Source organism: Lissotriton vulgaris, chromosome 1_1 (assembly GCF_964263255.1).
Source record: "Lissotriton vulgaris chromosome 1_1, aLisVul1.2, whole genome shotgun sequence".
Classification (NCBI taxonomy): Eukaryota; Metazoa; Chordata; class Amphibia; order Caudata; family Salamandridae; genus Lissotriton; species Lissotriton vulgaris.
In genome coordinates this window covers 788,902,364-788,917,556 of record NC_141685.1, presented here as the reverse complement: position 1 = coordinate 788,917,556, position 15,193 = coordinate 788,902,364, and the positions used below count along the sequence as shown (strand labels likewise).

General features: G+C 45.2%; 1 protein-coding gene across 1 annotated transcript in view; it reads left to right on the top strand.

Moving 5' to 3' along the window:
* The window catches only part of TADA1 (transcriptional adaptor 1), a 198,956-nt gene that overhangs the window by 20,726 nt on the left and 163,037 nt on the right, over positions 1-15,193 (top strand). Inside the window, exon 2 of the mRNA XM_086956343.1 lies at positions 4,426-4,517. Within this exon, the coding sequence (XP_086812469.1) occupies positions 4,426-4,517 (92 nt within the window). The remainder of the gene's footprint in view (positions 1-4,425; positions 4,518-15,193) is intronic.

Sequence of the window (15,193 nt, the reverse complement as noted above, 5' to 3'; positions counted from 1 at the left end):
TGTTCCTGCCAGATACAAAGAGATCCTGTGTTATTCAATGCCCTTGTTACCTTTTTTGTGGGTTGTGGTGCTTGTCACTTCGCTGCCCCGCCGGTGCACAAGACTGGGCACCCCACTTTGTGTGCCATCTGCAGGGCCTCTTCCCTCGGATCACTGGTTTCGGTTTCTGGAGTGGCAACATAAACAGTTGCTCCCAAAGGACTAGCCTGAACACCTAGGTGAATATCCCCTGCACCATCATTCCACGGAAACTCTTTCCTAGCTCTCCCATGTCGACGAGACATTTTCACATGTATACGTAGTATAATAACTATATATGTATTCACTGAAAAAAAACCTAGTTTTCAGACACGTTATAGTTAAGAAATTAGCATTTTAAAAAACGTAAAAATTCACTGAAAAAAATCATAGGTTTCAGGGATGTTATAGTTAGAAATTAGCATTTAAAAAACCTTAGAAATTCACTGAAAAAACTATATAGGTTTCAGGGGCGTTATAGTTAGTTGGACATTTCACTCGTACGAAACCATAGAAATTCCCCTGTTCTAGTTAGTTCAGCTAACTATAACTTGCGCGCCTGCAATGCACTGCTGATGACATCACATATTACACCACTCATGACATCACTGATGACATCTCAAATGACCTCACTGATGACATCATCCAGTGAATGTGTGTTTTTCTGAAAAATAAATGTTTTATATATGTATATCTCAAGGTCGAAGGAAGGATAAACGGGTATGTAAGTGTCTAAATGGATGATTTCTTTTTGTAAAATTGATTGTATAACTGACTGATTAAGTGTATCTTAGTGAATACATGGGTTAGTGAGTAATGTTTAAATATGTACATATCTGTATCAGTCCCTCACTTTGTGTATAAGTGGCTGCATGGGTTGGTGAGTAGCTACGTGAGTGTCTATATGGGTTATTAGTTGTTTTTTTGAGTATCAGTAAGAGTGTCTGTATAATTCGGTGGGGGTTTTACTTAGGGCATAGATGCATGAATGAGTGACTCACTGTATGTGTTGAAGACGGCATGTGTGCAGGACTGTATAGGTGGATGAGTGTGTGTATGGGTGTGATAGTGAGTGAATGACTGTCTCAATAGTGTCTTTATGAGTACATGTGTTTTAAACTAGTATATGTGAGTATTGGCGTATATAAGGGAGTATATGTGTGAGTAAGAGATTGGAAGAGTTCCTGTACAAATAAGTAGGTGTTTCTATAAGTGATTGCTTAAGAGAGTAAGTATTTGCAAGTTTCTGTAGAATAAAGTGTGGTAGTGGGTGTATAACTGTATATGCAAGTAAATGGATGTTTGATACTTTGTTTGCATGTGTGATTATGTGTGTGAGTAACTGGATGAGTGGCGGTGTGTACAGGATGTATAGGTGTATGAGTACATATGATGAGTAAGTACATGTATGAGTGACTGTATAGGGTCTGTTGGTGAATGAGTGGATGTGTGTGTAGATCTTGGAATTACTGAATTAGGTGTGTTGTAACTGGTATTGGTATGGCCATTGTTTTGAAAATGTTAGTTTGTATTTTTGAGTGTGTGTATCAAAGGTTATATTGGGGTGAGAGGAGGTCTGCCACTCTATCACAAGGATGATGTCATCAGTGTCATGAGTGATGTCATTTGAGATGTCATCAGTGATGTCATGAGTGATGTCACTGACCATGTCATGAGTGATGTAATATGTGACGTCATCAGCAGTGCATTGCGGGCGCACGAGTTATAGTGGGGAATGTCTATGGTTTTGTACGAGTGAAATGTCCAACTAACTATAACGCTCCTGAAACCTATGGTTTTTTCAGTGAATTTCTAAGGTTATAACGTGTCTAAAACCTATGTTTTTTTCAGTGAATGTGTGTGTGTGTGTATATATATCGGGTCTTTTTTTTTCCAGTTACTGCCCACTTCAGCCTCTACAGTTTTCTATTTTTTAAAGCATCAGTTGCCACTATTAACCAATTTAATGGCACTCGGTTTATTGGCCTCTGTACGATGGCAGATAAAATTGTTCTTACTCTGATTCAAACTTGTGACCTGCATATTACCACAGATAGTGGCTAGTTGTTAGCTCACTGAGCCATCTTGCTGTCTATATGATATTTGTTGTTAGTGTTGGCTGTGTAGATGAAAGTGCATATGATATCCTATTGCTTTACAGTGTACTTCACAGCATACATTGATGTGAACATGCCATACTGGTCCACATTTATGCAAATCGATTCTCTGCAGAAAGACGTGTACCTGTCATGTTGGAAGACGAACCACTTGGTTCAAACAGAAGTAGTTAGAGCAGTTTTCTCATTGTGTTCCCCTTTCTAATTGTTTGCTAAATCAACTGGCTTGAGACCTAGTTGCTGGTAAACCTGATGATTTCCCACCCACAACCCAGCTGATCCTGTCCTTGTTGGTTTCACTGAACACTTGTGTCCATGTTACTTAATACTCCTTTTATAAAGTGAAGTAGTGTTTGTGAGGGTTTATTGTGTGTGTGTTATCCCCATCAAGGACCCAACTGGGGGTTTATTGCACATTCTTGCAAATTGAAGGTGTTGTTGAACTTGAGGTAGCTGCTGTCCGGATCGGGAAATTAGGGAAACTGTACTGTAAGGTAGGAATCTTTGTATGACTCGTGGTGGCTCCATCTGGCATGCTATCTATGTCTGGTCTAGTAGTGATCAGGTAAAATCATCTGCTACCAGGTAGAAGATCCCCCCATGATTTAAGCAACTAAAGGAAGAAGTGAAAGAGTAACTCCTTGAGTGCCTGTATATATATTGGCCTTGAAGAAATACAGAAACTGCTAGACTAAAGTTCTTGTGGGATATGAAGTAAACGATATGCTGAGATGTTGAGCTGCAGTTGATTCTTCTGGCAAAGGCACTGGTGGTTCTCCCGCCAAATCTGCCTGCAGGTAGACCAGTGGGCATGGTGATTTACAGGGCGAGTGTTCTCCAACACTTTTGATTTGGGCATCAATATGATAGTTTGGTCTTGAGGACTTTTGAGGATACTGTGAAGCAAGGTGTTGCTGTCCAAGTTCGAGGACGCATTGTGTGGGACATCATTGCCAAGAGTCTTGGTGAATTCTGCAAACATGACTGGCGCTTGAGGCGAAGATTCTGATCTGATAGGAGATATGGTGAACATCTATGAACAATATTTTCATCATGAGAAGTTCCTGCTGTTCTGGAGTTTGATGTGTGGTACTTTCTATACAGCAAGTTGACATTTTGTTTATGAGTGTATTTGTATTGTATTTTAATAATCTCTTGGTCCCACCTAGTTAGATGGCAGTGGTTTGACTGCTTCTCATTTTCAGGTGTACAAGTGATGCTTTCTTTTTTACATACCGCAGAGAAAGCACTATAATTGAAACTACCAAAGGGTACACATGTTGTGGTGTGGAGTGTTTTTAATTCGAACATATTCTACATTGTGATGTTGTGATATTATGTGGTGCTTAAGCATGGTGAGACAATTCAGAGCAGGTTGAAGTTTTTGATTGGCTAAATTTAAGTGTGCTTGTGAAGAAAACATGGTATGCGTGGTAGTGCTAAGTGACTGTATGGTATCTGGATTCTGTTTAGCACAGTGTTTGCCAATTCACTGACTTCTTGGCGCTCTAGATTCTTGTTGCCTGATTGATATGTGTTCCTTGAATTACACAATGGTGTCTCTGTGGAAATGGAGAATTTAAGCTTTCCCTGCCGGTGGCAGAGTGTGGGTGATCTAGCTTGTGGGGAGGATTTATTTTTACTAGTAGTGATTCGAAGGAAATTCAGGGACCTTGCAGTGAGAATTATGTCATGGCTTACCTTTTCCTGATAATCTTTACGCCGTTGGTGGAGGTTTGTCTAGTGGCCTTCCATATAATCCATATCAGCTGTGGTAGTATTGTCTTGTATGTGGAGGTGTTTTGTACCCGTCAAATCTACCTAATTGATTGCATGTCTGAGTTTCTGTAGTGCAATGTTGTTGACCTGATTTTGTAAGTATTGGCTGCCAAAACTTTTTCTAACAACCATTTTTTCTAACACACTCCAACCAGATTAACTTGCTGAGGTGGCAGTGATTTGTGTGTTATGCCTGTAATTCGGGCACAGGCGTATTTTGAATGAAATGAAATGAAAATGCGTCTTATAAAGCGCAAATAGTTGCCCAATACCATTACAACAATGCCTAATTCTGCCTCTAGCAGACCAACTTGCCTTTTGGCACTTCTTGTAAATGCAGTGTTGTAATTGACTAGATGTCTTTTGCCAAGCATCACTATCAAGCCATGAAAGTTCATATGTCCCCAGTAAATCAACTTGTCGTCCTTTCTTGAGTCACCTTAAGAACATCCACCGAACTGTTAGCGGGCAGTGCATTAATTAATCTTTCCTGTTTTTGTTGTATGTGCAGGTACTGGGCCAATCTAAAGTTGTGGTTCAAGCAGAAGATCAGCAAGGAGGAATTTGACTTGGAGGCTCGTAGGCTGCTAACTCAAGATAATGGTGAGCAAAGGTTTCCATTTTTAGCCTTAAAATGTTCTTACCATAAGGAAAAATATAAATATTTAATACTCTTTCTAAGTGTTCTCGATTTTAGCTGAGGAACATATAGAAAAGTGGATTTACCCAAGATCATTCAGTTTTGGCAAAGTGGGAAAAAATGGATTCAGACTAAGGGCCAGATGTACGACCGTTTTTTGCGCTCGCAAAGGGGATTTAGGCCCCTTTGCGACTGCAAAACAGGTCAGCCCAATATACTAACCCTATTTTGTGGGTTAGCGACTCGCTATTCGGAAGGGGCTTGCCAAGGGCGTCCCTTCCTAATGGCGAGTCCATAACCTATGTATGAATGTTTGGAATTGCGGTCGCAAAACACTGGCAGTTTACCACCCTTCTCAGAAGGTTGGTAAGGCACTCGCAAATGGGAAAAGGTCCCCAGGGGACCCCTTCCCCTTTGGGAATGGATGCACAAATATTTTTTAACAGCAGGCAGTGGTCCCATGGACATGTCTGAGGAAGGGTAATTCTGCGCTGAAAATGAGAACTTGCTAACAGTCAGATAGCATAATTTGGACCATATGTCTGTCACAGCGATTATTTGTCTCAAAATGCTCTCTGAACAATTGATCTTTTTTCCTACCAGCGGGCCACCATTGAAAACGGAAAAAAATGTTATAGCATGTGAGAAATCTGTACTTCATCCTTGAGGAGCCATTACACTTCGCATGCCTACATCTTTATCAATCATCCAAAAAGCTAGCATTACCACATACCACACCACTAGTCCATTTCCGTATGTTACATGGAGTAATGTGCATACACAAGGGGGTGGAGAGCAAAAGACAAAACTTATAACAAAGCAGACAAACTCATCTGTTTGAAAAAACTGCTCTCACTCACATACCGAAGTATGTGACATGCTTCATCATAGGGCCTGCTTACAATACCTTCACGGTGTTTCTGAGAGCAGGCCGATTTGGCGGGGCAGACCTACGGAATAGTTGTGTTCCTGGGATACCCTCCTGCCGGACACCAGTTCGGGTTTATATATCACATAAACTCGTGAATGTTCTCCCTGACTATTGGGAACATTCTCCACACGTTACAAGAAGAGCTAGGATCTAGGCAGACCGGCTCGTACTTCAAGGCACAATAACCGAAATACGGTGGGGCCATAAGTGGTACAGGAAGCGACATCAGTCCTGAAGAAGACCGGGGTGACCTTTCGAGGCACAGTAAGTCGGTCGAAACATGTTGACCACAGCAGTAATAGGAGGGTAGTCTTGAGAAACCTCATTTTCTCACGAAGACATTACCCATCCTTTTTTCTTTTTAATCCTGGTGGGGGAACCTGAGAATAATAAAAATGGTTTGGTTGGTACCCTTAAACCAGTTTTAACCACTCCAATTAACTGGACTTTTTCTGTCGCACTATTCTATGGAGCCACTTGGTGGTTGACACTGTCTTCACACATTATATGTTACGTGTTTTATATGTTGAGTTCCACTGTTGTACATTGTGTTGTGTGGAATTTATTATTTTTCCCCTCCCTTAAGCTCCGCCCTGTGTGTGGCTACACCAGGGCGTATTGTAAGCAGGCCCTATGATGAAGCATGTCACATACATCGGTATGTGAGTGAGGGCAGTTTTTTCAAACAGATGAGTTTGTCTGCTTTGTTATAAGTTTTGTCTTTTGCTCTCCACCCCCCTTGTGTATCTTTGGGGGCTCGGGGTGGTAGAGTGTAACCGTTTGGCCCTCTCCCCTCTTATGTGTTAAGTGACATAGAGTAATGTGCCATGAGCAATGTAAATATCTTCACAGAGCCATGAGTTTTCTTTAATACAGCTGTCCCTTTTTACTTCATTTAGAATACACTACTTCATTCAAACATTATAAAAAGAAATACATTTAAGTAGTTCAGGGATCGCAACCATGATTCTTTTCTATAACCACTGTTATAGATTACATACATAAAAATTGCTTTTCCGTAGATTGACACACAGAATCAGATGTAGTAACGCATCATACATAATAAAACCTGACAGCCCGTCGTCACTCAAAAGCCAGTGTTGATTTTTAAGGATCTCTGTTAACCTTATGTCCTTTTTTAAAAAAATAAACATATTTTATTAGATTTTTGAGATTACCACAGGGGCAAAAGCCCAACAAAATCCACCTAGAGATACATTATGGAAAGATTACCAGTTGTGGAAATATTAATGGGTACAATTTGTAGAGATAACAAAAAATAGTAATAATACATCAAAAACTGCGCACAACCTTTCCCATCCCCCACAATGGGAAGCAAATATTAATACTCTGCACTTCCAGATAGATAAAACGATAATATACACAGTGTAGTATGTAAACCTCTCAGAGAACCACTGTTACGGTGATTGAGATGGTAGAGGAGGAAGATCAATGCCCCAGTAGGTCGCTTGACAAGACCAAATTCTCCTATGTTTTGGGGGCAGCCCCTCGCTTGAAAAACCGCCATTTCTGTACCCATGCATTTATCTAGTTCTCTTCGCTAATCGGGACATTGCCGGCGGAGAAGTACCCTTCCATAGTTGAGCAATATCCCTTTTGGCGATAGGAAGTGCGAGAAAGAGGAGTTGCTGCTTATAACGGTTCCCCTATGTCTTCCGTACTATGAAGTAAAAACAGACTGGGATTGTGTTGGAGGTCTCACAAAAAAACCTTTTTAAGGCAAGTCGATACCCGGCGCCAAAAGGGCAGTAGGGCCGGACACCTCCACACCATATGTAGAAACGTCCCCTCCTCCCTGTTGCATCGTAAGCACTAGGGGGATGCCACAAGTCCCATCCTCCAAAGTCGTAGGTGGGTATAATACACGTGGTGCACATACCTAAACTGAATAAGACGGTATCTGGACTCAACCGCGGCACCACAGGGACTAGGTATGGCCTCCGCCCAATCGTCATCAGTCAGAACAGGAATGTCATCCTGCCAAGCCCTTTGTGTTTTAATTAGGGTTGTGTTGGAGTGTGTTGTCAGTGTCTGGTATATCTGTCTTATTTTGTGTGCTCCTAGATACCCCATAAGAAGTCGGCCTTCCAACTTATGGAATTCCGGGAGCGTAAGGCAGAGTTGTAAGCAAGGTAGTCAAGGCGTGATGTAGCTGGAGGTACCTATAGAACTGAGTTTTGTGGAGTTTGAAATCCTCCTGTAGTCCCTGGACTGATTTTAAGGACGGTGCCCCGCATAACATTCCCCAAGGTGGAGATGCCAATCAGGTCCCACTGACGGAACCCTTTCAGTGCAGCCACTGGATGCAAATAATTCCCGTGCCATAAGGGCGTCAGCCGCGTGTGACATCCCTTGCGCCAAACCCTGTACCTCCACAGCCTGATCGTTGTTCGACTGGCGTGTGGCAAATTGTCAAGACTGTGCGCACTGTAAAGGAGCTGCATGCTCTAGTGCAAACGCTGGGTCCGCAGGTGAGTTATTCCACCAGTCATTAATGATTTAACAGGTGAGCCGCAACAAAATAGGAGTATACATCCGCAGCTGAGATACTGCTGCAGTAGGTGGACTGTGTAAAGGTCTGAAGTGCCACCCGAATCTCCCACCCCGCTTAAATATGTATTGTGTAAGGCAATGATTTGTGCAAACCATGCAAGCGGAATGTAGTACGGGAAATCTTGAAGACGGTAGAGAACCCTGAGGAGAGAGACCATCTTAAAAATGGCCCACCGCCGGTATAACGAAAGTGGTAGTGAAGACCATACAGCGATCTTATCGCGAAGGATGGGGGGGGGGAGTGGATTAATATTCCGTGCCCAAGAAATCTGGGGACAGGGGGACACAAATACTGAAACCCTTCTATGGCATGTTTTAACTGGGATGCCCAGGAGCCTCTACCCTGATGGCCACACACTGGGAAAAGTACCGATTTTGCGGGGTTAGTATGAAGCCCAGAGTTCTGGCCAAAAGCCCGATGGATCTGCAAGATACAGAGGCCCGAAATCTAGGTATCGGTCATAAAAAACAGGACATCGTCCGCGTAGAGCACAATGTGGTCCGGTTGTATTGTATTGTATTGTATTGTATTGTATTGTAAATGCATTTATAAAGCGCTAACTACCCCTGACGAGGCGTCAAAGCGCTTTTTCGGCGAGTAGCACGCTACTCTGGGACCCATAGAGGATTAGTGTTGAATTAGTATAGTGAAATATGCAAGTACATTTTAAGTGGTGGATAGGTTAGTCAGTTATTTGGATTTGGAATGATAGCAGAAGGATACAGGAGGACAAAGGTTTGTATTTATATAGCGCTTGTTGACGCATGCTATTCAGGAAGCCTACAAAGGATTAGTGGTGAATTAATATGGTGAAATATGAAGTAATTTCAGTGGTGGATATTGGTCAGTTACTTGGAGTGAGAAGGATAGTGGAGGGATAAAAGGGGAAGAAAGATGTGCATTCATATAGTACTTGTTACCCCTGATGGGTGTTTAATTGCTTTTCTGGTGAGTAGCACGCCACTCCGGAACCCATAAAGGATTACTGTTGAAAATTAGTATAGTAAAAAAAAACATGAAGTCATTTGAGTAGTGGATATGCTATTCAGTTATTTGGGTAGTATATAAGTATAGTTTAATATGGAATTTGAGAAGTGAATATGTTAGTCTGTTAATTTCGATTGAAAAGGATAGTGGAGGGATAAAAGCGTGAACGTCTTATTTTAGGTCTTAGCAATAGGAGGAGGCTTTTGGATGAGTAAAAAGGAGTTTTGGAGGGGAGGACTCGGAGGAAAAAGTTTAGAAAGGTTTGTTTTAGGGAATCGGTATAGTAAAAAAGGTGTCAGATGATACAAGGAGGGGTAGAGTAGGAAAGAGTCTAGAAAGGGTTACTTTGGCAGTCATAATAGTGGTATGGGGTTTGGGATAAATGAGAGAGTGGAAGTAGAGGATATATTGACAGATGTGTAGGAGGAGAGATAGGGTAGTGCATTGGAAGGAGTAGTAGAAGAAGTTTGAGATGAGTCAGAAGGTTGGGCTAGAAGATGTATTGAGCGAAGTATAGGCTGAGAAAAAGGGTAGTGCATTGGAAATGATAAATTAGAAGAAAGTGATAAATATGTAGATCCATAATTACATTGAAAGTATATGTGTTGCAAGAGTTACAAAGTGTGGTGGTGTGCTGCAGTGTGTGTGTTGTGCATTAGTGTTATTATGGTAGAAGGGAGAGGAGGGTGTTTGTTGGACAACTGATGGAAGGTCTGTTAGGTGTAATTACAGCAGGGAGAGTGTGTCTGAATGGGATGTAGTTATGTATGGTGTTGGTTGGTGTTGTGTTAGTGATGAGTGTATTGGTTAGTGGTATCGGATAGAGTTGTGTACTGTTTGTAGGTGATGGTGGATATGTGTGATAGTTGGGATAGTAGGGTGTGTAGATGTGGTTTGGTTGGGTTTGTAGTGCAGGCTGGTACATTTATTATTTTATTTATTTATTTTATGATTTCTAGAGCGCCTGGTGACCCGTAGGCATCCCCGCGCTGTAAAACTGTTCAGACCAGAAAGGGGGAGGAAGAGGGAAAGGATTATTTGGGAAACAGAAGGGTCTTGAGTTTTTTACGGAACAGGGCGTGCGAGGGTTCCAGACGAAGGCTGTGAGGGAGTGCATTCCAGCCTTTGGAAGCTTTGACCGCAAAGCGACGGCCGCCGGTTCTGGCCTTCCTGAATTTAGGTACAGTGGCCAGATGTTCGGCGTCGGAGCGGAGGGATCTGGAGGCTTTATATGGTATAACCATGTGTTTTAGTGCGGCTGGGCCAGCTCCATTGATAAGCTTATGGGTGGTGCACAAGGCTTTAAATTCAACTCGCTGGCGGACAGGAAGCCAGTGAAGGGCTTTGAGGGCAGGCTTGGCTGACACTCTTGGGGGAAGGTTCATAATAAGTCTGGCCGCCGCATTTTGAGTGCGTTGGAGTTTGGCCAGGGTGTATTCCGGAGCCCCGAGATAAATGGCGTTACTGTAATAGAGCCGGGCTAAGACAAGTCCCTGGATCAGTAATTTCCTAGATAGCGGAGGGAGAAGGGGTAGAATCTTACGCACCGCACGCAAGAGACCGATGCACGTACCAGCAGTCTTGGTCGCCTGCGTCTTCATGGTTAGGTCGGGTTCCAACCACACACCTAGAGTTTTGATCTCCTTTTTTGGTGCGGGGATTTCGCCAAAGGAGTCAGGCCAAACCGAGGATGGAATGGATGTCCATTTGTTTCCCAGAAGCATGATCTCGGTCTTTGCACCGTTTAGTTTCAAGGCCGAGTCACACATCCAGGTGTGGATGTCCTAGAGACAGTTCAACAGGCTGTCAGGATGGTTATCCAGGTGAGACAGGGAGACGACTAATTGAGTGTCGTCAGCGTAGTTTATTATTTTAATCCCGTAGGGGGCTACTACGTCTTCCAGGGGGGCCATGTAAACATTAAACAAGGTGGGGCTGAGCGACGACCCCTGGGGAACACCGTTCTTGAGAGGAAGAAGTTCCGACCGGGAGTTACCGTCCCACACCTGGAAGGAGCGGTAGGCGAGAAAGGATTCAATCCATGCTTGCGCCGTGCCCACAATACCTGCCTTGGCCAAGCGATGTAATAGGACACGGTGATCCACCGTATCAAAGGCGGCACTAAGGTCCAGGAGGATCACTGCCACCGATCCTCCTGAGTCCAGAATGCCCCTTGCCTCCTCGATGACAGAGAGGAGGGCGGTGTCCGTACCATGGCCGGGTCGGAACCCGGTTTGGGATTGGCGCAGGAGATGGCTGGTCTCAAGGAATTGGGACAGTTGTGAGTTGACTAGCTTTTCCGCCATCTTACTGATACAGGGGAGCAGTGAGATAGGGCGGTAGTTAGCCATGTCGTCCGGGTTGAGTTGGGGCTTTTTTAACAGGGCCTTAACGACAGCATTCTTCCAGTTGGGGGGCACCGTGCCTTCCGACAAGGAAGTGTTGATAAGGTCCTTAATGATAGGGGCTATAATGTGAGATACCTTTTTCAGGAATCTAGCCGGGGCTGGATCGAGAGGGGAACCGCTTTTCATTTTCTCAAGCGTGGAGGTGACTTCAGGAAGGGAGACTGCTCTGAAAGTGACCAGCTGTACATTGTTATTACCGTCCGCTATGTCCGAGATGGAAGGGGGGCTGATAGTGGGTAGGGAGTCCAGTATCCGCAAGATTTTAGAATCAAAATAGTTGGCCAGATCCTGGCTTCTGTCTGGGGGGGGGGAGTGAGAAGAGGGTGTTGTAGGGATGTTCAGTAGTTCTTTAACTATCTGGTATGATTCCTTGGAGGAGTTTGTGGCGGTTTTGATTCTAATGTCATAGTATGACGATTTGGCTGACTTCAAGGCAGTTTTGTAGCGTCTTACTGCCAGGTTGTACTTGTTTTTGTTACTGTGGAGCCAGTCTTTCCTCCACACTCTCTCGGCCTTTTTACACTCTTTACGGAGTGCCCTGAGGTCAGGATTATACCAAGGTGCGTGGCCCTTGATCTTGTTTTTAACCTCTCGGTTTTTAAAAGGAATGAGGCTATCAAGGGAGGAAGAGATCCAGTCACTGACCTGAGTGTCCGCAATGGCGGGGTCGGCTGCGAGACTGGGGGTGGTGGCATCCAAAGCCATGGCCCAGTCTTCAACCGAAAGTCTGGCCCAGGATCTGTTCTTGGTGAAGGTAGGAGGTTTGTGTGGTTTTTTAAAAGAACCTTGGAGGAAGACCGAGACCAAGAAGTGATCTGTCCACGGGAGGGGGAGGGAGTTAATGAATTGAAGGGCAGGAATATTAGAGAACACAGGGTCGAGCAGATGTCCTTTCAAATGCGTGGCTCCTGAGTTAGCCAGGGAGAGGCCGAGGGCGCCCAGATCATAAGTAAGGTCGGATGCTCCTGTGTCGAATGGGTCGTCGAAGTGGATGTTGAGGTCACCTGTAATCAGGAAGTTGGATGTTAGGTGAGCCAGGGATGCGACGGTTTCCAGAAAGGCAGCAGAGAAGGGGCCGAAGTGCCCTGGAGGCCGATAGACCAAAAGGCCCGACAGGGAATTGGTCGGGGACAGCTGAAGCGAGAAATGGCAGCTCTCCGCCTCCTGGCACTGGGTCTCCGTGGAACGACAGGTAAAGTAGTCTCGGTGAATGATAGCCAGTCCGCCTCCTCGACCAAGAGGACGAGGTTGGGACATGATGAGAAAGCCCGGGGGGAGGGCTGAGACTATGTCGGAGTTAGAGTGTCGGGTGATCCATGTTTCGGTTAGAAATAATATATCTAACTCGTAGTCAATGATTATATGGTTTATGAGTAGGGCGTGTTTAGGCAGCGATCTGCAGTTGAGTGTCGCTATTTTGAGCCCCGGGAGCGGGGAGGTGGTACTGGGAATGGTTAAATTTCCAATTTTGCAGGAGTTGCATATAGTGAGGGGGTCGGTGGGGTCGGATATGGCATGACAATTGCTGTTTCTAGTAGGTCTGAGGCTGAGGAGATCTCGACGGGAATACTGTCTCCTTGTGGTAGTGGGATCCGGCATAGTGTCTGGCCCTGTGCCCGGTCGTGCGCGGACGGGCGCAGACGGGCTTGCCTTAGGCGCGCCTTTGGCGCGCAAACGGCGCTCCCGCTGCGCTCGTCCGCTGCGCTGGTATGGCCGGCACATTTGAGGAAGAGAAGGGGGTGTGGCTTCAAAGTGGGCGTGTCTAATCTGTGCATAGTGTTGTGCGTGGTGTACATTTGGTGTGAGTGTTGTTCTGTTTGTGGATGTGGATGTGGATGGTGTGGGCTGGGTATTGCTAAATGAGTAAAAGGGCAGCATTTATGGCCCTAGTCCCGACAAGTCTCGAACAGTATCAAACAGGCAACTGCCCTTGTCCTCTCTGCCCTTAACAGGATCAAACAGGCAACTGAACTTGCCCTCTCTGCCGTTAGCCATGACGCCCGGGCTGAGATGCCCTAAGCCTGACCTTTTTTTATAGCTCTAGTAATCAGGTGACCCCTTCAGCCAATGGGAACCCTAGCCCTAACACTATCCAATGGCAACACTAGCCATAAAATCTAGGAACCAATAGGAGACCAGGACCTTACAGCCAATCTTAGCCCTAGTCCAAGCACCCAATCAGTTAAAAAACCCTGATCTCTACGTCCAGTAAAAGCCCTAGCCCTACCAGTAGTCCCAAAACAAGTCCATGCAACCAATGGCACAGGTAGCCCTAGTCCCTACTTCCAATAAAAAGACTAACCCTACTCTAAGTCAACCTGTCACACCAGAAGCCCTAATCGTTACTTCCAATTAAAGGTCTAACCCTATTCCTAGTCCCACCCTACTCCCAACAACCAATAACATAGGAAGCCCTAGTCCCTACTTCCAATAGAACTCCTAACCCTAACCCTAGTCCCAACCCTACATTGATTGAATCACAGACCCAGAAACCAATCAGAACCCTCAAATACCCAACCAATGAGGACATTAACTCTTATCCAATAGAAACACCAGATACAACCACCAATCAGTGTAGACACGTACCAACCTCTAGCAGACCATATAAGGTCCCAGCGACCTCAGACAAGGTTTGCTGGCCAAGGAGTTGGAAGCTGCTTCTCCTGTTCAGAATCTCCTAGGAGACAGGCAGGCTCAATCCACACTTTGGACTTTAGCAGGTAAGGGCCTCACTAATCTAAATCTAACAATACTCACTTGCCAGTTGAACGACGCTGCACTTTGCTGGGGCGTTTCGCGGAGCCCGTTTCAAGCCCGTATTTGCCGCCACAACCACAAGTGCTGCCCAGGGTCTCCTCCCGCCGCCGCAGCTCCAAAACACCTGAGCGCGGCCGCAGTGGGGGGGAGACCTACCTGCCTGGGGACTACAGGAGCCAGCAGCCTTAGCGGCCGGAAGCCGCCTTCAACCGCGCCAGGAGGCACTTAAATCACCGGCTATCTTCCGCGTCACGGGACGCGCGTGGACGTCGCCGGGCTAAGCCCGGGCAAAGGGCGGGCTGGGCCACCCCCCTTGCCTCTGCCTTATCCAAAAGGTACATTATCTTTGACTCCGCCTTCTTACTGGGAGGATAATACGACGACCATGCTGAAATACCTGATAAGGTCGTTATAAACAATATAACATTGGGACTGGGGGAAGGGAAAGAAGTAACTGTCTTAGCATCACTGTGAAACTTATCAGCAGGAAGCCAGGAAGGTCAGGGTTGGGAGATAGTGTATTCAAAATTCAATCATGTCCAAACCTCCAAAAACGCGCTCGGCTATGAGTAAAGCACAACTAGCCGGTACGCCAAACCAGGTCAATTTAGAGACAAACGACGTACCACCTAATAAAATCAAAAAACCTACCGCGATTGACCTGATGCTGAGGAAAGTCAACGGGGAGATTGAGCGTATGGAGAGAAGTCTGTCCTCTTCTCTAAATTCCCATACTAGTCACCCCCACACAATCTGGGGATTTAAGCACATCTGAAAGTTCCAACACGGAGATAGTGAGCAATTCCATCAAGGGCATCCCATGCGCACAACTGGTTGCACAGATAGGGGCAGACGACACCAGGGACAGCAACCCTACCACATATAGCAGACCTAAACAACGGGGGTGCAGGAAGGGCCAGCTCAGAAAAAACAAATCAAACACAGTGGCTTATCGATCTAAAAATAGCCAAGAGGTAACCC